We start from the raw sequence: 22,500 nt of genomic DNA on the forward strand, positions 1-22,500 counted from the left end.
TATTATTATTATTATTATTATTATGGGTGCAAGGTGCTGCCTATATCTAACCCACGCCTGCCTTTGGGACCTTCTGAGAGTGACCCCTTCTGTGTCTTGACAGGTCGCTTTGACCGGGAGATCGACATCGGGATCCCAGACGCCATCGGTAGGCTTGAGATCCTGCAGATTCACACCAAGAACATGAAGCTGGCGGATGATGTGGATCTGGAGAAGGTCAGTTGGGCAGTGGGAGTTGGGGCAGTATGGGGATGGACAATGGCCAGAGTGTACACCCTGCAATGCTGATTATAACACGGAGTTTGTACGTTCTCCCCGTGACCTGCGTGGGTTTTTCCGGGTGCTCCGGTTTCCTCCCACACTCCAAAGACATACAAGTTTGTAGGTTAATTGGCTTCAGTAAAAATTGTAAAAATGTCCCCAGTGTGTGCAGGGGCGGAAAACCCGGGGGGCCAGAGGGGACACGTCCCCTCCATGTTTTGAGAAGTGGAGGACATCCCCCCCAAGTTTTTGTAATCCTGATTTTAAAATCTCCGCTTTTAGCGCTGGATTGAGCCTCCGAGCCTTGCACATGTGTGTGCGCGTGCGCGCGGGCCCCACAATAAATTGTGTCCCCCGTCCCCTCTATGTTTTGATAGCGAGTTCCACTGTTGCGTGTGTGTAGGATGGTGTTAGTGTGCGGGGATCGCTGGTCGGTACTGACTTGGTGGGCAGAATGGCCTGTTTCCACACTGTATCTCTAAACTAAACCACAGTGGCGCAGCGGTAGAGTTGCCGCTTTACAGTGTCAGAGACACGGGTTCGATCCTGACTACGGGTGCTGTCTGTCTGTCTGTCCAGCACGTTGTGTCTTCCCCTCTCTTCCCTGGAACACATGCGTAGAGTCCATGACGTTCAGGCCCCCACCTGCCATGATCTCCCCCCACCCCCCGTGTGACGGAGCCCAGCGGACACTCTTTGACTGACGTGGTGTCCCGTTGCAGATCGCACACGATACCCACGGGCACGTGGGCGCAGACCTGGCGGCGCTCTGCTCCGAGGCAGCCCTACAGGCCATCCGCAAGAAGATGAACATCATCGACTTGGAGGACGATACCATCGATGTCAACATCCTAAACTCCATGTCCGTGACCATGGATGACTTCCAGGTGAGTCCTAGCCAGGTGTCCAATGCTCTGACAACTTCCCTGATGTAGAATCCTCTACAACATCTCGGGTTTCTCCACATGAGAATATTAAGCACCAATTGGCATGTAAGCAGATACTAGGTCCAGAACTCGGTCAAAGAGATCAAGTGGTCTTTAAGGGGCATCTTAAAGATGAGAGGGAGGGAATTCCAAAGTTTAGGGACTTAAGAAGGATGTGGAGCCTTTGGTGTGGGTTCAGGAGAGGTTTACCAGATTGCTGCCTGGATCAGAGTGTTAGTTATGAGGAGAGGTCAGACCAACTTGGGTAAGAAAGAACTGCAGATGCTGGTTTAAATCGAAGGTAGACACAAAATGCTGGAGTAACTCAGCGGGTGAGGCAGCATCTCTGGAGAGAAGGAATGGATGACGTTTCGGGTCGAGACCCTTCTTCAGTCTACACTGTATCCACTGGTCAAGGTGGACTCAGTAGGCCGAAGGACCGGTTTCAACACTGTATCTCTAAAACTAAAAACTAAAAAACACCTGTAGCTGGGGCTTAAGGAATTTAGTTGGAGGTTGAGGTTGAGGTGATACAAGGAGCTGCAGATTTACTGCTGGTTTACAAAAATGGACACAAAGTGCAGGAATAACTCAGAGGGTCAGGCAGCATCTGTGGAAGACACGGATTTGTGATGTTTTGGGTTGGGACCTTAGAAGTCAGGTGCTTAGTTTAACCCTTGTGTTCTTGTACCCCTCCCCGTCTCCTCTCCTCTCCGCAGTGGGCTCTGGGGCAGAGCAACCCGTCGGCCCTTCGTGAAACGGTGGTAGAGGTTCCGACGGTCACCTGGGAAGACATTGGAGGGCTGGAGGAGGTGAAGAGAGAGCTGCAGGAACTTGTGCAGGTGAGTGCACGCACGCACGCGCGCGGAGATCAGATTCAGATTCAGATTCAGATTCAATTTTAATTGTCATTGTCAGTGTACAGTACAGAGACAACGAAATGCATTTAGCATCTCCCTGGAAGAGCGACATAGCAAACGATTTGAATAAATAATAATAAGTGTCCGGGGGGGGGGGTGGTGATTGGCAGTCACCGAGGTACGTTGTTGAGTAGAGTGACAGCCGCCGGGAAAGAAGCTGTTCCTCGACCTGCTGGTTCGGCAACGGAGAGACCTGTAGCGCCTCCCGGATGGTAGGAGGGTAAACAGTCCATGGTTGGGGTGAGAGCAGTTCTTGGCGATGCTGAGCGCCCTCCGCAGACAGCGCTTGCTTTGGACAGACTCAATGGAGGGGAGCGAGGAACCGGTGATGCGTTGGGCAATTTTCACCACCCTCTGCAATGCCTTCCGGTCGGAGACAGAGCAGTTGCCGTACCATACTGTGATGCAGTTGGTAAGGATGCTCTCGATGGTGCAGCGGTAGAAGTTCACCAGGATCTGAGGAGACAGATGGACCTTCTTCAGTCTCCTCAGGAAGAAGAGACGCTGATGAGATCAAAGAAGTACTTCCCGGGTCAGGGAGTCAAAGAGCTTCACGGCAGCAGTACGATAGGTTAAACGTCATAAAGGTCAAGGCAAGTCAAAGGTCATATGTCCACAAAGCAAGAGAGATAGAATTTAGAAGATTGAGGGGGGATCTTATAGAAACTTACAAAATTCTTAAGGGGTTGGACAGGCTAGATGCAGGAAGATTGTTCCCGATGTTGGGGAAGTTCCTGAACAAGGGGTCACAGTTTAAGGATAAGGGGGAAATCCTTTAGGACCGAGATGAGGAAAACATTTTTCACACATAGAGTGGTGAATCTGTGGAATTCTCTGCCACAGAAGGTAGTTGAGGCCACAGTTCATTGGCTATATTTAAGAGGGAGTTAGATGTGGCCCTTGTGGCTAAAGGGATCAGGGGGTATGGAGAGAAGGCAGGTACAGGACACTGAGTTGGATGATCAGCCATGATCATATTGAATGGCGGTGCAGGCTCGAAGGGCCGAATGGCCTACTCCTGCACCTATTTTCTATGTTTCTATGATAGTTAGCCATTCACACTAGCTATCTATGCTATCCGCTTTCTCACTAGAGGCAATTTACAGAAGTCAATCAATATCAATCAATCAATATCAGTTTTATTCGTCACTTGTACATAAAGTGCAAGTGAAATGAATTTGCCAGCAGCGGTACAATAAAAAAAAAAACACACAAAAACACAATCATTTTTGTTTTAACACATTCATCACTGTGGCGGAAGGCACACAATGTCGGTGTTGGCTGGAGGTGGATGATTAGTGTTTTGTAGTTTAGTGTTGAGATTCAGCACGGAAACAGGACCTTCGGCCCACCGAGTCCACACCGACCATCGATCGCCCGTTCACGCTAGTTCTATGTTATCCCACTCTCTCATCCACTCCCTACACACGAAGGACAATTTGCAGAGGGCCAATTAACCGACTAAACCGCACGTCTTTGGGATGTGGGTGAGAACCGGGGCACCCAGAGGAAACCCACGCGGTCATAGTTTGGCAAATATTTTGGGCCATTGGCCTGTTTCTGAGTTGTATTGTTCCATGTTTAGTTTAGCTTAGTTTAGATTAGTTTACTTTAGTATAGTTTAGTTCATTGTCAGGTGTACCGAGGTACAGTGAACATTTTTTTGTTGCGTGCTATCCAGTCAACGGAAAGATAATACTTGATCACACTCAAGCCGTCTCCAGTGTAAAGTCCAGTGAAGTCCGATTAAGAATGGACAGAGGGTCTCCAATTAGGTCGATGCGAGGTCCCGAGTTGATGAGAGGATGGTTCAGTTGCCTAATAACAGCTGGAAAGAACCTGTCCCTGAATCTGGAGGTGTGCGTTTTTACACTTCTGTACCTCTTACCTGATGGGAGAGGGGAGAAGAGGGAGTGAGCAGGGAGAGGATGATGCTGCTGGCCTTGCCGAGGCAGCGTGAGGTGTAGATGGGGTCTGATCGGGGTGAGACTGGTCCGTGATGTTCTAAGGGGGGGGGGACTAGGGGGGAAAGGGATTGACTATGTGATTTTGTCTCCCCCCCTCCCCCAGTACCCAGTGGAATACCCGGAGAAGTTCCTGAAGTTCGGCATGACCCCGTCCCGTGGCGTTCTATTCTACGGCCCACCCGGCTGCGGGAAGACCCTGTTGGCAAAGGCTATTGCTTCCGAGTGCCAGGCAAACTTTATCTCCATCAAGGGACCAGAGCTGCTCACCATGTGGTTCGGGGAGTCAGAGGCCAATGTCCGTGATGTCTTTGACAAGGTATGGAGTCTCTTTAAACAGACACACACAGAGTGCTGGAGTAACTCAGCGGGTCAGGTAGCATCTGTGGAGAACATGGATAGGTGACGTTTCACAGAGTGCTGGAGTAACTCAGCGGGTCAGGTAGCATCTGTGGAGAACATGGATAGGTGACGTTTCACAGAGTGCTGGAGTAACTCAGCGGGTCAGGCAGCATCTGTGGAGAACATGGATAGGTGACGTTTCACAGAGTGCTGGAGTAACTCAGCGGGTGCAGCAGCATCTGTGGAGCTAAGGAAATAGGCAACGTTTCGGGCCGAAACGTTGCCTATTTCCAGAAGGGTTTCGGCCCGAAACGTTGCCTATTTCCTTAGCTCCATAGATGCTGCTGCACCATAACTCAGCGGGTCAGGCAGCATCTGTGGAGAACGTGGATAGGTGACGTTTCGGGTCGAGACACCAGAAACATCTCCTATCCATTTTCTCCAAAGATGCTGCCTTGAGTCAGTTGAGATAGTCCAGCATTTAGTGTCTATCTTTGGTACAGGCCAGCATCTGCAGTTCATTCTTATGTGTAGGAAGGAACTGCAGATGCTGGTTTAAATCGAAGATCAGTCTGAAGAAGGGTCTCGACCCAAAACGTCACCTATTCCTTCTCACCAGTGATGCTGCCTGTCTCGATGAGTTACTCCAGCTTTTTGTGTCCATGTTCATTTTTATTATTATTGCTATTATTATTACTATTATTATTACTACTATTATTATTGTTGTTGTTGATGTTATTATTACTATTATAATTATTATTGGTTGTTATTATTACTATGATTATTACTATTATTGCTACTATTGTTATCACCAGTGGTGGTAGTATTATTATTAGTACTATTATTACTATTATTGTTTTAATGGTTGGGCAAGGTGTAGGAGGATGGGGCCAGGGTGTTCCAGGCACCGCCACACTCTGTAAAAATACCTGCCCCGTGCATCTCCTTTCAGCTTAAAGCCGTGACCTCTGGCTTTGACATTTGCCCTGTTGCTTTGTTTCCAAGGCTCGGCAGGCGGCTCCTTGCATCTTGTTCTTCGACGAGCTGGACTCCATCGCCAAGTCCCGCGGAGGGAGTGCGGGGGACGGAGGGGGGGCCGCGGACAGGGTCATCAACCAGATCCTGACGGAAATGGATGGCATGTCCAACAAGAAGAATGTCTTCATCATCGGAGCAACAAACAGGTACATAAGACCAGGCCCAGGCACTTCCACTGGCCCGCTGCAAGAGATGGGGCCTATCCTACAGGAGTCAAGGCTAGGCCAACTTATCTGTAATATTTGTCTTTGATAAGGGGTGGGTATGGTACGCAGCGGTTGAGATGCTGCCTTACAGCACTTACAGAGACCCCGGTTCAATCCTGACTACGGGTGCTGTCTGTACGGAGTTTGCACGTTCTCCCTGCTTGGGTTTCCCGAGATCTTTTGTATCCTCCCACACTCCAAAGACGTGCGGGTTTGCAGGTTAATTGGCTTGGTATAAATGTACAATTGTCCCTGGTATAGGATAATATTAATGTATGGGGATCGCTGGTCGGTGCAGACTCATACGTTTGACTTTGACTCAGTGGGACTCGGTTTTCCACGCTGTATCTGTAGACTAAACTAAACTAAAATCTACAAGAAATGTTGTAAATTTTGGAAAAGGTTCTGACTGTCTACCTTATCTATGCATCTCATCATTTTATATACTTCCACAAAGCCCTCTCCTCAACCTCCGTTGTTCCAGAGAAAACTATCCAAGTCTGCCAAACCTCTCCCTGTAGCGAATACTCCTTAATCCAGGCATTGTTCTGGTAAACCTCCTCTGCACCTTTCCAAAGCCTCCACATTCTACCTATAATAGAAACATAGAAATTAGGTGCAGGAGTAGGCCATTCGGCCCTTCGAGCCTGCACCACCATTCAATATGATCATGGCTGATCATCCAACTCAGTATCCCGTACCTGCCTTCTCTCCATACCCCCTGATCCCTTTAGCCACAAGGGCCACATCTAACTCCCTCTTAAATATAGCCAATGAACTGGCCTCAACTACCCTCTGTGGCAGAGAGTTCCAGAGATTCACCACTCTCTGGGTGAAAAAAGTTCTTCTCATCTCGGTTTTAAAGGATTTCCCCCTTATCCTTAAGCTGTGACCCCTTGTCCTGGACTTCCCCAACATCGGGAACAATCTTCCTGCATCTAGCCTGTCCAACCCCTTAAGAATTTTGTAAGTTTCTATAAGATCCGACCAGATCTGTAATGGGCCAGATTCTATAATGGGCCGACCAGAACTGTATGTAATACTCCAAATGGTGTCAGATCAACGTCGTATACAGATGAAATTCATTGGTGTTGTGAAATGCTTTCGGAGATCCAGGAATGGTGATAGGCGCGATAGAGATGCCAGCTTTGTCCTTATCAGTTAACTGGGTTTTATTTACAGACCTGATATTATTGATCCAGCCATCCTAAGACCGGGACGTCTGGACCAGCTGATCTATATCCCACTGCCCGATGAAAAGTCAAGGATGGCCATCTTGAAAGCCAACCTCAGAAAGTCTCCAATTGCAAAGGTAGGGAGCTCTGGTGACCGGGGGGTTCCATCCTGACCTCCGGTACTGTCTGTGTGGAGTTTGCAAGTTTCATTTAGTTCATTTCAGTTTAGATTAGATTAAATTAGAGTAGTTTAGCTTAGAGATACAACGCAGAAACAGGCCTTTCGGCCCACTGCGATCTCCGCACATTAAAGCCACCCTACACACACTAGGGTCCATATGGAATTTTGCAAGTTTGGTTTAGTTTAGATTAGATTAGTTTAGTTAAGAGATACAGCGTGCAAACATGCCCTTCATCCCACTGAGTCCGCGCCGACCAGCGATCCCTGCACACTAACACGATCCTACACACACTAGGACCAATTTACAATTTTTACCAAAGCCAATTAATTTACACTCCTGTACGTCTTTGGAGAGTGGGAGGAAACCGGAGCACCCGGAGGAAACCCACGTTGTCTCATGACCCATGATCTGTTGTTTTTTTTGATTGGGAGATACAGAATGAACACAGACTCTTCAGCCCACTTGCTTCACGCCAACTATCGATCGCCAAGTTCTCACAAGCTCTACAATATCCTTGCTGTTGCTCACATTCGGGTTTTTCTGAGGGGAGAGCGTTGCGGTCTCACATACTCACTCTTCCTTCCACCGCAGGGTGTTGACCTGGTCTACCTGGCCAAGATAGCACATGGCTTCTCGGGAGCTGACCTGACGGAGATCTGCCAGAGGGCGTGCAAGCTGGCCATCCGCGAGTCCATCGAAGCGGAGCTCAAGAGGGAGCAGGAACACAGGAGCAATCCCGACATTGCCATGGTGAGTCTACTTTAGTTGAGAGATACCGCACGGAAACCGGCCGAACAAGTCCGCACCGATCAGCGATCCCACCACATTCAGTTGCAGGAGTAGACCATCATTCCCAGCCTTGGACCAACTCCCCATAAACAGTCCCATGATAGACACAAAATTCTGGAGTAACTCAGCGGGACAGGCAGCATCTCTGGAGAGAAGGAATGGGTGACGTTTTGGGTCGAAACCCTTCTACAACAGTCTGATGAAGGTCCTCGACCCGAAACGTCACCCATTCCTTCTCTCCAGAGATACTGCCTGTCCCGCTGAGTTACTCCAGCATTTTGTGTCTATCTTCGCTTTAATCCAGCATCTGCAGTTCCTTCCAACACAGATGTTTAAGAAAGAACTGCAAATGCTGGAGAAATCGAAGGTAGACAAGTAAGCTGGAGAAACTCAGTGGGTGAGGCGGCATCTATGGAGCAAAGGAATAGGTGACGTTTCGGGTCGAGACCTTTCTTCAGACTGAGGAAGGGTCTCGACCCGAAACGTCACCCATTCCTTCGCTCCATAGATGCTGCCTGTCCTGCTGAGTTACTCCAGCATTTTTGTCTACCTTCCTACAAAGATAATACTATACATGGATATAATTCTGTAAGTAAGTTTATTGGCCAAGTATTCACATACAAGGAATTTGCCTTGGTGCTCCGCCCACAAGTAACAACATGACATACAGTGACAGTTACGAATGACTCAGAAAACACTAATCATTAATAATTCAGATTCAGATTCAGATTTTAATTGTCATTGTCAGTGTACAGTACAGAGACAACGAAATGCATTAATAATGATAAAACACCATTGATCAAGCATGTGAACCAACAAAATACTAGATCAAAGGGAGGCTACAGATTTTTGGCTGTTGAGTAGAGCAACTACTCGTGGATAAAAACTGTTTTTATGTCTGGCTGTGACAGCTTTGACAGTACGGAGTCGCCTTCCAGAGGGAAGTGATTCAAAGAGTTTGTGGCCAGGGTGAGAGGGGTCAGAGATGATCTTGCCCGCTCGCTTGCTGGCCTTCTGACACAATGGATCCCACGTCTCTGCCTCTCCCTCCCCAGGAGGATGACTATGACCCTGTCCCTGAGATCCGCTCCAACCACTTCGAGGAGGCCATGAGGTTCGGCCGCCGATCGGTCAGTGACAACGACATCAGGAAGTACGAGATGTTTGCCCAGACACTGCAGCAAAGCCGGGGGTTCGGCAACTTCAGGTTTGGGACCCGTCGCGACCTCCCCTCCCCGCTACCCGGGGGAGAGCAGGGGTGGGGGGGAAATGGACTCGAGGGCATAAGCTATAGAGGTTGTCCATGCACGGGCTCCGAGGACTCTATTCCTTGGAGCGCATGAGGATGAGTGGTGAGAGGTGATCTTATAACGGTGTACAAAATCATGAGGGGACTAGGACCGGTGAATGGACAGTGTTTTACCCAGAGTAGGGGAGAGAGTGGGACACAAGTATAAATGACCACACAATGTCACTTGCTATTGAGGGAGTGCAGCGTAGGTTCACCAGGTTAATTCCCGGGATGGAGGGACTGTCATATGCTGAGAGAATGGAGCAGCTGGGCTTGTACACTCTGGAGTTTAGAAGGATGAGAGGGTATCTCATTGAAACATATAAGATTGTTAAGGGCTTGGACACGCTAGAGGCAGGAAACATGTTCCCAATGTTGGGGGAGTCCAGAACCAGGGGCCACAGTTTAAGAATAAGGAGTAAGCCATTTAGAACGGAGACGAGGAAACACTTTTTCTCACAAGAGAGTGGTGAGTCTGTGGAATTCTCTGCCTCAGAGGGCGGTGGAGGCCGGTTCTCTGGATGCTTTCAAGAGAGAGCTAGATAGGGCTCTTGAAAATAGTGGAGTCAGGGGATATGGGGAGAAGGCAGGAACGGGATACTGATTGGGGATGATCAGCCATGATCACATTGAATGGCGGTGCTGGCTCTAAGGGCCGAATGGCCTACTCCTGCGCCTATTGTCTATTGTCACCAGGACTCGAGGGCCTGATCTATAGACAATGGGCAGGCTAGGACTCTATTGCTAGGAGTGCAAGAGGATGAGGGGTGGTTATAGAGGGGTACAACATCATGAGGGGAATAGATTGGGTAAGCGCAGATAGTCTCTTAGTTTAGTTTAGAGATACAGCACGGAAACAGACCCCCTCGGCCCACCCAGCCCGCACCGACCAGCCATCCCCGCACATTAACTCTTATCCAACACACACTAGGGACAATTTTAAATTTACACCAAGCCAATTAACCTACAAACCTGTACATCTCTGGAGTGTGGGAGGAAACTGGAGCACCCAGAGAAAACCCACACAGGTCACGGGGAGAACATACAAACTTCGTACAGACAGCACCCGTAGACGGGATCGAACCTGGGTCTCTGGCGCTGTAAGGCAGCAACTCTACCGCTGTGCCACTATGGGGGGGGGGGATTTATTAGTCATTTGTAATGACAATGGAACAATGAAATGCAGTAACACCACTGATCTGTACACACAATACTCGCAGATAACATAACAAACAAGAAAAATGCAATGTATTAAAAAAGAAACAATACCAGCGCAAAAAGCCCCAAATCCTTCGGGCAACCAAGAGAGTTCATAGTTCATAGTTCAGTTAGAGTTTAATGTTCAAGAGCTTGATGTTAGTTGGGAGGAACCTGGTGCTCTGGTGTTAATGGCATGGATGTCATCTGCATTGACTCTTCCAAGATGCCGCCCAGCCAGGCGACTATTTACGTGCTAGCCATGGAACCAGATGTACAGTCACATATTACAATCGTTCCCCACTCCTAAATCTCTACTCCTGCAGCAACACTTCCCAAGGGAATGTCCCACTGTACGAGGTAATTCACAAATTCCCCCGAGTTTTCCCCTGATTCGAACTCGTAGAATGCTCGTAACGAGACCGTAGGTATTTCCAGCCGAGGCTTTTACCTGCTGGTTCGCGCCTCCATAGGTAAACAGTCCATGGTTGGGGTGAGAGCATCAGGTATGCTGAGCGCCCTCCGCAGACAGCGCTTGCTTTGGACTATCCAGGGGATGAACCGGTGAAATGTTCCCACCCTCTGCAATGCCTTCGGAGAAGAGCAGTTCCCATACCATACTGTGATGTGAATTCACAAATTCTCCCGCGTTTTCCCCTGATTCGAACTCGCAGAATGCTCGAAACGAGTCCGTAGATATTTCCTAGAGGCTCTTAATGCCAGCCATAGGTTAATCAGGTAAGTCGGGACGTTTTTTCTATCCAGATGATAAATGTCCACGAGTTTAAAAAATCGCCCGAGTACCTACGGCTGGCTATTATCGTAATTCTCCGAGTTTGAATCAAGGGGAAAACTCGTGAGGAACTCGGGAAAGTGGGACAGGGGGCTTTAAATTCTCGGACTATCCTTGATCGGACTTTGCTGGCTTTACCTTGCACTAAACGTTATTCCCTTATCATGTATCTGTACACTGTGGACGGCTCGATTGTAATCATGTGTTGTCGTTCCGCTGACTGGTTAGCACGCAGCAAAAGCTTTTCACTGTACCTCGGTACACGTGACAATAAACTAAACTGAAACGTAACTATCCCCCGAAGGTCATGAGCATCAGTTTGCTTTCCCTCTTCCAGGTTTCCGTCCAACAGCCAGTCGGCTGGTCAGGGGGGCGATGGAGGAAGCGGAGGGAACCTGTATCGCGAGGAAGGAGATGATGACCTCTACAACTGAGGAACTGGTCAGAGGTCAAGGTCGCCGGCTAGGATCTGGAGCAGACTGACCCCCCCCCAAACCCCATCACCACGGCCACCAACACCAACAACGTAAAAGCCTGCAGGAAAGATGCGCATTATCTGCGATGGTCTGGACACCAAGTGTTGCTTCATGTCGGGACCTCTGGCCAGATGCCCACTGTCCACTGCCCACCGTCTGCCTTTGATTAGGGGCCGGTGTGAGTTCACCAATCAGCACTTTGTACAGCACTCACCCCATGTCCTGTGTGTGCGTGTACGTGTGTGTGTGTGTGTGTGTGTGTGCATGTGTATGTGCATGTGTGTGTGTGTGTGTGTATGTGTGTGCTTGTGTGTGTCTGTGTGTGCACATGCATGCATGTGTGTGTGTGTGTGTATCTGTGTATGTTTGTCTGCTTGTATGTCTGCGTATGTGCCCATGCGTGTGTGTTGTGTGTGTGCCTGTCTGTGTGCGTTTGTGTCTGTGTGCGCGCATTTGTGTGTGTGTCTGTATGTTTGTCTGCTTGGGTGTCTGTGTGTGTGCATGCGTGTGTATGGGTGCGTGTCTGCGCGCATGTGTGTGTGGGTATGTTTGTCTGTGTGTGTGTGTGTGTGCATGCGTGTGTATGGGTGCGTGTCTGCGCGCATGTGTGTGGGTATGTTTGTCTGCTGGGTGTCTGTGTGTATGTGCAAATGCATGTCTGCACGCATGTGTGTGTATGTTTGTCTGCGCGTGTGTGTGTTCATGCATGTGTGTGTGTGTGTGTGCATGCGTGTGTCTCCTCGCTCCCTGTACATCATGGCCACATGTGAACTGTACATTAGATGTCTGACAATAATATTAAGAACAAACGACCTCCTAGAACAAATGACCATTTTCCTGGGGCAGAACATGGGGGAACTCAGCGAGCCTGGCACCATCTGTGCAGGGAATGGATGGGTGACAATTTGATTTGAGATCCCCTCTACAGATGATGCCTCAACCACTGAGTTCCTCCGGCACTTTGTGTTTTGTTTGAGATTCCAGCATCTGCAGTTCCTAGACGACTCCATCTTACCGAGGTGCTTTTTGCAGTGTAGTTCTGAATTATTAATGCTTTTCAACCATTTCCAATAGGGGAAACAAATTAAAGTATCAATGTAGACCCATGCTGTGTGTGTGTGTCCTGGATGTGTCTGTATATCTAGAATCATAGAGGCATAATCATCTTCTAATGGAGTCCACACACAAGATTAGAATTTGTCCAACCAGAGATGAACACGCGTCTCGGCATCTGCATACAATGGCGTCTGTCTTGGTGCTTCTTGTGTGTGGTGGTGGAAATATTGGTGGAAGTAGGGCCTTGACCCCAAGTCATACAGGGTGGAAACAGGCCCTTCAGCCCAACTTGCCCACACTGACCAACATGTCCCATCTACACTAGTCCCACCTGCCTGCGTTTAGTCCATATCGCTCCAAACCTGTCCTTTCCATTTACCTGTCTAAATGTTTCTTAAGCATTACACTAGTCCCAGCCTCAACTACCTCCTGTGGCAGCTTGTTCCATACATCTCTGACTGTGTGAAAAGGTTACCCCTCAGATTCCTACAAAACCGCTGGTCTGCGCGGACTCGAAGGGCCGAAGGGCCTGTTTCCGTGCTGTATCTCTAAACTAAACTAAACTAAATATCCACCGGTCCAGAAAACCTGCTAGTCCGGTACCTAAATCACAAACATGTGGAGTTATACTGATTGGAGTCAGAGTCTGTGATGCTGCAGTTCCACCCTAACCACCAAGGGGAAGTGTGGAATAAATCTCACTTTCCAAACCACCACATGCCTATAAATTAAATCCATTTTCTTTTACTGCCACTATAATAACATTATTGCTCTGCTTCTAATGGCTCCGTAAAGATTGTGATCTTTTATTGCAAGCTCTGTCGCAACTCCCTGAGTATCACCGCACTGTATCAGATGCTCTTGTTTCGACCTGATGCAAGATCTTGCAGCTACTGGCTCTGTGCCTAGCAGCTGTGACTTGGGGATCTGGGCCTTAAAGGGGCCTACACAAGAGGCCCATCTCCAGCTGTCAGGAGTGACACGACGTGACTTCAACAAAGTACTCTACACAGTGGCGCAGCGGTAGAGTTGCTGCTGCACAGCGCCAGAGACCCGGGCTTGATACTGACTACAGGTGCTGTCCGTACGGAGTTTGTACATTCACCTCGTGACCGCGTGGGTTTTCTCCAGGTGCTCCGGGTTTCCTCCCACACTCCAAAGACGTACAGGTTCGTAGTTTATGGGGAGAACCTGCAAACACAGGCACACACATACACTCATAAGTATACACACACACACATGTACATATGTTCACAAACACAAGGGCACACATGTTTACACACAGAGGCACACATATACACACACAGGCATGTTGATTGGGGTGGGAGATTGCAACCTTTACTTGTTCCGCCCTGTTTCGACGAATCCAATCAACGCGGCTTGCACAATCAAGTAAGATCAAATAGAACAAGTTGCCCTACGCAAGAGGAAGTAGGCGTGCTCACCAGCAAAGGAAATAGGCAAAGTCTCGGGCCGAAACCCTTCTGATTGATGCAGGGTGGGGAGGGGGGTGAAAGAAAGAGGAGCCAGAGGGCTGAGGGAGAGCTGGGCGTAGTTGGAATGTGCGCCAGTGTATGTATTTGTGTGTACGTGCTCGAAACTTTGCCTATTTCCTTCGCTCCATAGATGCTGCCTCACCTGCTGAGTTTCTCCACCTTCGATTTTCCAGCATCTGCAGTTCCTTCTTGACAACATACACACACATTTACACTAGGTATCACACACATACAGGCACACATGTTCACATATACAAGAGGACATGTTTACACTCAAACACACGTTTACACACCCACATGTTTACACATGCAGGCACACATTCATATATCCGTCAAGAGACACAAGCACACTGTTCACACATCCAAGAGTACACATGTTTACACACCCACATGTTTACACACCTAGGCACATATTCGTATACCCATACAGATACACACACACGCACATGTGAAAATAGAAACAAGATGAAAATGAAATGTTGTAAGATGGATCCACACAAGATGGTCCCACACAAGGGATTAGTGTGGAAAGTTAGAGCACATGGTATTGGGGGTAGGGTACTGACATGGATAGAGAACTGGTTGGCAGACAGGATGCAAAGAGTAAGAATTAATGGGTCACTTTCAGGATGGCAGGCAGTGACTAGTGGGGTGCCGCAAGGTTCGGTGCTGGAACCCCAGTTATTTACTATATATATTAAAGATTTAGACGAGGGAATTAAATGTGACATCTCCAAGTTTATGGATGACACAAAGCTGGGTGGCAGTGTGAGCTGCGATGAGGATGCTATGAGGCTGCAGGGTGGCTTGGATAGGTTGGGTGAGTGGGCAGAAGCATTGGCAGATGCAGTATAATGTAGATAAATGTGAGGTTATCCACTTGGCAGGAACAGGAATGCAGATTATTATCGGAATGGTGTCAGATTAGGAGAAGGGGAGCTGCAACGAGACCTGTGTGTGCTTGTACATCAGTCACTGAAAGTAAACATGCAGGTACAGCAGGCAGTGAAGAAATCCAATTCATTGCCAGAGGAATTTAGTTTATTAGGGGTAGGCCATTTTGGACTGAGATGAAGAAAAACTTTCACCCAGAGAGTTGTGAATCTGTGGAATTCTCTGCCACAGAAGGCAGTGGAGGCCAATTCACTGGATGTTTTCAAGAGAGTTAGATTTAGCTCTTAGGGCTAACGGAATCTAGGGATATGGGGGAAAAGCAGGAACGGGGTACTGATTTTAGATGATCAGCCATGCATGATCATATTGAATGATGGTGCTGGCTCGAAAGGCCTATTTTCTATTTAACCTGAAGCTGACCGATGGTACATTGTGTCCATTCCCAGTTGACTGAATGCGGTCTGGAGAGTCTATTAATTAATAATTTTCTCAGATCAACATGCTTTCCCAGAAGCAGGGCTTGGTCAATACAAGTTAGACTGTCTGCACTTTATATCCTATCCAGATTTAGCAAAATGGTTCATCTGATAATTGAATGACTAACAGTAGCTAGTTAGTTAGTGGGCTGGTTAGTTAGTTGGTTAGTTAGTTAATTCGTTTATTATGGTACAGTGAAAAGCATTTTGTTGGGTGCTAACCAGTCAGCAGAAAGACAACACATGATTACAATCGAGCCATTCACAGTGTATAGATACATGATAAGGGAATAACATTTAGTGCAAGGTAAAGCCAGTAAAATTCGATCAAGGATAGTCCGAGGGTCACCAATGAGGTAGATAGTAGTTCAGGACTGCTCTCTGGTTGTGGTAGGTTGATTCAGTTGCCTGATAACAGCCGGGAAGAAACTGTAACTGAATCTGGAGGTGTGCGTTTACACACTTATCTATAACTCCTGCCTGCTGGGAGAGGGGAGAAGAGGGAGTGGCCGGGGTTCGACTTGTCTTTGCAACTGTCTTGCAAGTGAATCTCTAACAGTGAATAGGTCTCAACCCGAAACGTCACCCATTCCTTCTCTCCAGAGATGCTGCCTGACCCGCTGAGTTACTCCAGCATTTTTTGGTGTCTATCTTCCCAAAGTGAGACATCCCCCTGAGGGCAACGAGGGTCGATCAGCAAACAGAGATCGGGTCCAAGAATGAAAGTAACAGCAGTCCAATGCCAACCACAATGCTCTGACGAAAACTTTTATTAACTTACATCGAAGCACTGACTAAAACGGCACACAATACAAAAATACATGGCACAATATATTTATTTTTAAAAAACCTTTATACAATAATTCTTAAATATTTTTACCTCTGAAATTATTATTACATTCCCGGGTCGACTCTACACGGAATAAACAGTGCTGAGATGGCAGCAAATATCAATATTTATTTCTAATTGCTACACTTGCAAAATAAAGTGCAATGATATAACGGTCCCAGATGAAGTCACCGTACTTGGGGCCAAAGATTACAGCGCGGATCTTTGATCTTTGCTTGGAGCTTTCTCCTAAACAGTGGTTCCCTCTGCATCCCTCCTTCTGTGAGGAATATAAGTCTATCTTAAGATAAGGGAAGTTATCTGCCAGGGAGTTTTGTAACAATAGAGTCCATCTGGTCATGTAACGTTACTTTAGGAAGGAGATGTCACACCAACACGATCCGACACACACACTGTGGGACATTTTACAATTTTTAGCTCAGCCAATGGACCCACAAACCAGGAGTGTTAGGAGTGTGGGAGGAGACTGGAGCGCCTGGGGAAAACTCAGTGGGATTCCTCACACATCCCAAAGACGTGCGGGTTTGTGCGTTTATCGGCCCTTTGTGAAAATTGAGAACTGGTGTGAACCGGTGGTCGGAACGGACTCGGTGGGACAAAGTAACCGTTTCCACACTGTCTATTTCAGACTATAGCCAAGGCAACCTATGAGGATGACCAGACGTAAGACGGGCTTCTCCGCTAGTTAATCTCCAGTCATCAGCGGCCAATTTCCGACAAGGTAGATGTATGTGATCTCCCCCACTTCCAGCTCATCACTGACCCCCAAACTCCCACTGGGCTACTCCTCAATGTCTAATATTTCTCCAGTCCCCGCGCCTTGCCTCACCAGGAAGGGACAAGGGCAGATCTGGTGTCATTCATGTTGGTCTGAAGAAGGGTCTCAACTAGAAACCTCACCTATTCGCTCTGAAAATGGGTCTCGACCCTATTCCTTCTCTCCAGAGATGCTGCCTGACCCGTTGAGTTACTCCAGCTTTTTGTGTCTATCTTGGCCATTAGCAGATGGGGGGCAGTGGCTCAGGGATGGAGAGGTGCTGTAGGACCCTTGTCCACGTCCACCTTCGCGTCCAACTTTCCCTGGAGCGCGGTGTCCTCAGCAGGCGCTCCGGTTCCCTCCCACATCCCAAACCCACTAACTCACTCATGCCACAGGGGAAATGTGGGGTCAGACAGCAGTCTGACACTTCATAGGGTGGAACTGCAGATGCCCGGTCTAAAACGAAGATAGACAGCTTTTTGCATCGATCTTAAGGTTGATACTTTTTTACTTCAATAAACTTGATTCTAAAAATCCACGAACAGCACTCCCTTGCCTGACCGTGTTCACACAAGAGGAGTCTTTCTCCATGGCTACAACCTGGGAGTCAAGGAGAGAGAGAGACAGGGACATCCTTGAGTAGTGTAGGAAGGAACGGCAGATGCTGGTTTATTCCGAAGATAGACACTAAATAGAGTCTCGACCCGAAATACCATCCATTCCTTCTCTCCAGAGATGCTGCCTGACCCGCTGGGTTACTCCAGCGTTTTGTATCCACCTCCTCTAGAGGTGGGTCAGTCTGGTCTGATGGTCCAAGAATGAAATGTCCAATGTCCTGACTCTACCCCATTACCCCTAAACCCCAAACCCTCTCATCCGCCACATCCTTCTGATCTCATTCAGCTCCCGACCGGTCCAGTCCAGGGGGGGGGAGACTGAATCTCGCTTGTTCTACTGACCATCAAAGTCACCCTTTCCTTCATATGTTCCTCGACGCCCAATTCCCATCTCCCATCCTTTCCCAGATGGTCGGAGATCTTCCCGAGGTGTTCCCAGGGACCTGGATGACATGTCCAAGTGGCCGACGTCCACACAACAAAGGCCGAGCAGAGTTTCCCCACTCAAATCCTTTTGACCATACTCCGCTCTGAGCTCTGGAACGAGCTGACATCCCACCGGTCGTGCTTGTTCTTGACGTCCATGTTTTGAAACAGCGCCTGGTAGATCTTCCTCAGCACCGCCCGGCGGAGAAGGATGTAGACCCAGGGGTCTAAGATCTGGTTCCAGGAAGCCATCCTCACACCCAGTAGGCTTAACCAAGCATACTCCCCGCTGTTATGGAACCGACTAATCGACACGTACACCTGCAGTCAAAGGAAAGGGAATGAATATTTAGTAACAGGCACAGAAATTGAACGCAAGCTATCTGAGACCATCTGACATCACAAAGGAAATGGAGACACAAGGAACTGCAGATGCTGGCATTGAGCAACACTCATAGAAACATAGAAAATAGGTGCAGGAGTAGACCATTCGGCCCTTCAAGCCAGCACCGCCATTCAATATGATCATGGCTGATCATCCAGAATCAGTACCCCGTTCCTGCTTTCACCCCATATCCCTTGATTCCCTTAGCCCTAAGAGATATATCTAACTCTCTCTTGAATACATCCCGTGAATTAGCCTCGCACAAAGTGCTTGAGTAACACAGCAGGTTAGGCAGCATCTGTGGAGGGGAAAATTGATGGGCGATGTTTCGGGTCAATAGACAATAGACAATAGTGCAGGAGTAGGCCATTCGGCTCTTCGAGCCAGCACCGCCATTCATGGCTGATCATCCCCAATCAGTACCCCGTTCCTGCCTTCTCTCCATATCCCTTAACTCCGCTATTTTTAAGAGCCCTATCTAGCTCGCTCTTGAAAGCATCCAGAGAACCGGCCTCCACCGCCCTCTGGGGCAGAGAATTCCACACCCGCAACTCTCTGCGTGAAAAAGTGTTTCCTCGCCTCCGTTCTAAATGGTTTACCCCTTATTCTTAAACTGTGTGGCCCCTGGTTCTGGACTCCCCCAACATCGGGAACATGATAAAAACACAAAGAATGAAATTAAAGTGATGTAAGTGATTAACCTACAAACCTGAGATAAACACAAAAAGCTGGAATAACTCAGCAGGTCAGACGGCATCTCTGGAGAAAAGGAATAGGTGACGTTTCAGACTGAAGAATGCATTTCGTTGTTTCTGTACTGTACACTGACAATGACAATTAAAATTGAATCTGAAAATTGAATCTGAATCTGAAGAAGGGTATTGCCCCGAAACCCAAAAATACATCCAGTGAATTGGCCTCACATAACGTGCTTGAGTAACACAGCATCGGTGGAGGGAAAATGGATGGGACCTGCCTTCAGACTCATAAATCTCTTGAGTCTCTTCAGACTGAGGATGAGTCCTGCAACGAAATGTGTCTATCCTTGGTGCAAGCCAGCATCTGCAGTTCCTTCCTGCACACCAGGGGGCGGTGTTGGTCCACACAAGGTGCAAGGGAGATGGAGAACCATTTTGCTGAGCTACAGAATGAAATCACCATTGACCAAGAGTTCCCCTCCCACTCACCTATCAGACAGGCAGAAACAGAAACCTTCACCAGAGACTCTTGCAAACTCAGGATGTCCGGAAGACAAACTGGTCTGAAGTTGCGAAACGCAGCCAGCTCCTACAGACAGTACACACTCTGCTCTATCAACTACCAGTCTTAGAATGATACAGTGCGGAAACAGGCCCTTCGGCCCAACTCGCCCACACTGGCCAACATGCCCCAGCTACACTAGTCCCACCTGCCTGCCCTTGGTCCATATCCCTCCAAACCTGTCCTATCCATGCACCTGTCTAACTGCTTCTTAAACATTGCGATAGTCCCAGCCTCAACTACCTCCTCCGGCAGCTCGTTCCATACACTCACTACCCTTTGTGTGAAAAAGTTTATCCTCATGAGTTTCTCCCCCATATCCCCTGAGTCCGCTATTTTTAATAGCCCTATCTAGATAGCATCCAGAGAACTTGCCTCCACCGCCCTCTGAGGCAGAGAATTCCGCAGAATCACCACTCTCTGTGAGAAAAAGTGTTTCCTTGTCTCCGTTCTAAATGGCTTACACCTTATTCTTAAACTGTAGCCCCTGGTTCTGGACTCCCCCAACATCGGGAACATATTTCCTGCCTCTAGCGTGTCCAAGCCCTCAACAATCTTATATGTTTCAATGAGATCCCCTCTCATCTTTCCAAACTCCAGAGTGTACAAGCCCAGCCGCTCCATTCTCTCAGCATACGACAGTCCCACCATCCCGGGAATTAACCTTGTAAACCTACGCTGCACTCCCTCAATAGCAAGAATGTCCTTCCTTCAAATTAGGGGACCAAAACTGCACACAATACTACAGGTGTGGTCTCACTAGGGCACTGTACAACTACAGAAGGACCTCTTTGCTCCTTTTTTCGATTCCTCTTGTTATAAAGGCCAACATGCTTTCTTCACTGCCTGCTGTACCTGCATGCTTACTTTCATTGACTGATGTACAAGGACCCCCAGATCCCGTTGTACTTCCCAGTTTCCCAACGTGATTCTTTGATCAAGGCATTGACACGAGTATAAGAGTTGGGAGGATATGATGCAGCCTTTTAGGACTTTGGTTAGTCCACATTTTAGTTTAACCTATTGTCATGTGTTCCGAGTTTAGTTTAGTTTGGGGTACAGCGTGAAAACCAACTATGTGTAAGAAGGAACAGCAGATGCTGATTTAAACCGAACACGTCCTTGGAGTGTGGGTGGAAACCGGAGCACCCGGAGAAAACCCACGCAGGTCAGAGGGAGAACGTATAAACTCCACCCAGATAGCACCCATAGTCAGGATCAGACCCGGGTCTCTGGTGCTGTAAGGCAGCAACTCTACCCACTGCACTGGGGCCAATTTACAGAGGCCAATTAAACTACAAACCTGTACGTCTTTGGAATGCGGGAGGAAACCGGAGCACCCGGAGAAAACCAACGCAGGTCACGGGGAGAACGTACAAACTCCACACAGAGGACACCCGTAGTTAGGATCGAACCGACTCGTTGCGTTTCTGGCAGCAACTCCACCAATGCGCCACCGTGCATGCGACACGAGACAGCTCATGGGTGAAGATGCTAATGTGCCTCCGACACAAGACAGCTCATGGGTGAAGATGCCAATGTGCCTCCGACACAAGATAGCTCATGGGTGAAGATGCCAATGTGCCTCTGACACAAGACAGCTCATGGGGGAAGATGCTAATGTGCCTCTGACACAAGACAGCTCATGGGGGAAGATGCTAATGTGCCTCCGACACAAGACAGCTCATGGGTGAAGATGCCAATGTGCCTCCGACACGAGACAGCTCATGGGTGAAGATGCCAATGTGCCTCCGACACAAGACAGCTCATGGATGAAGATGCCAATGTGCCAACGCCCCATGTAGACCATATGTTGTGTGTGACACTCACCAGCAGAGGGCTCCAGCAGACACACGAAGCCATCATGATCCCGACTAACTGGACCACCATTTCAATGTCGTGCGACTTTGCTCTGCGATTACAGTTCCTCTTCTTGATGCGAGCCAAGAGCAGCCACACGCCGCTGATGGTGTTACAGATGAGGGAGATGAGAAGAGTGATCACTCCCAGGAAGGAGAAGAGCAAGGCAAACCCATCCTCCGTCCATTTCCCACGATGTCCCTTACTGATGAAGCACCAGGTCCCTGAGTCCTGGATGCTGTACTTGCCAGCGCCCAGGAAGGGCAGAGTGGCCACGATGCCCGCCGTGACCCACAGGCTGCCCACCATCAGCTTGGACCTGGTGGAGGTGACCACTGCCGAGTGGAAGAGGGGCCTGGTGATGCCAACGCAACGTTCCACCGCCATGATGCAGCCCAGGAAGAGCGGGCACAGGCCAAAGAAGACCAGGCTCCCTCCCAGCAGTTGGCACGTGGGGCTGTCGGTGTGCGGCTTCACGGAGTAGAACCTGAGGACCAGGGCTCCGGGAATGATGTGCCCGGCAAAGTCGGTTACTACCAGGCTGCTGGCAAAGAGCAGGAACGTGGCCTTGGATCTCCGGCGGAACCTGGTGTAGTTCTTCACTAGGATGACCAGGGCAATGATGTTTGACAGAGCGCCAAGCGTCATGGAGAAGATGGGCACCGCCATGGACCTGACCGGAGGCGGGGAGCCGAGCGGGTAGCTGGTGTTGGCCAGGCTGCTGTTCATGTCAATACCAGTGTCATTCATCTGGCCCTGATGGAGAGTGGTGCTCATGTTGGCATCTTCACCCATGGGACCTTCCATCACCTCCATAGACCTCGCCCGCTCATTGATGCACCTGGTGAGAGAGATAGATG

The 22,500-nt window shown here is 48.7% G+C and overlaps 2 protein-coding genes across 4 annotated transcripts in view; one reads left to right on the forward strand and one right to left on the reverse strand.

Moving 5' to 3' along the window:
- LOC129714549 (transitional endoplasmic reticulum ATPase-like) overlaps positions 1–11,874 on the forward strand; it is a 25,203-nt gene extending 13,329 nt beyond the window's left edge. Inside the window, exons 10-18 of one of the 2 annotated variants that reach the window (XM_055664244.1) lie at positions 104–216; positions 984–1,148; positions 1,907–2,029; positions 4,178–4,390; positions 5,419–5,597; positions 6,840–6,969; positions 7,606–7,764; positions 8,859–9,010; positions 11,422–11,874. In XM_055664244.1, coding sequence (XP_055520219.1) covers positions 104–216; positions 984–1,148; positions 1,907–2,029; positions 4,178–4,390; positions 5,419–5,597; positions 6,840–6,969; positions 7,606–7,764; positions 8,859–9,010; positions 11,422–11,518 — 1,331 coding nt within the window. In that variant the 3' untranslated portion in view covers positions 11,519–11,874. The remainder of the gene's footprint in view (positions 1–103; positions 217–983; positions 1,149–1,906; positions 2,030–4,177; positions 4,391–5,418; positions 5,598–6,839; positions 6,970–7,605; positions 7,765–8,858; positions 9,011–11,421) is intronic. The other variant, XM_055664245.1, reaches the window with a different exon arrangement.
- A 4,361-nt stretch (positions 11,875–16,235) lies between these two features.
- The window catches only part of LOC129714387 (prostaglandin E2 receptor EP1 subtype-like), a 17,088-nt gene continuing 10,823 nt past the window's right edge, over positions 16,236–22,500 (reverse strand). The window contains exons 2-3 of one of the 2 annotated variants that reach the window (XM_055663953.1): positions 21,611–22,481; positions 16,236–18,456 (exon numbers count right to left, since the gene is read on the reverse strand). In XM_055663953.1, coding sequence (XP_055519928.1) covers positions 18,214–18,456; positions 21,611–22,456 — 1,089 coding nt within the window. In that variant the 5' untranslated portion in view covers positions 22,457–22,481 and the 3' untranslated portion in view covers positions 16,236–18,213. Of the gene's footprint in view, positions 18,457–21,610 lie in introns of both variants that reach the window. The other variant, XM_055663952.1, reaches the window with a different exon arrangement.

Source organism: Leucoraja erinacea, chromosome 39 (assembly GCF_028641065.1).
Source record: "Leucoraja erinacea ecotype New England chromosome 39, Leri_hhj_1, whole genome shotgun sequence".
Classification (NCBI taxonomy): Eukaryota; Metazoa; Chordata; class Chondrichthyes; order Rajiformes; family Rajidae; genus Leucoraja; species Leucoraja erinaceus.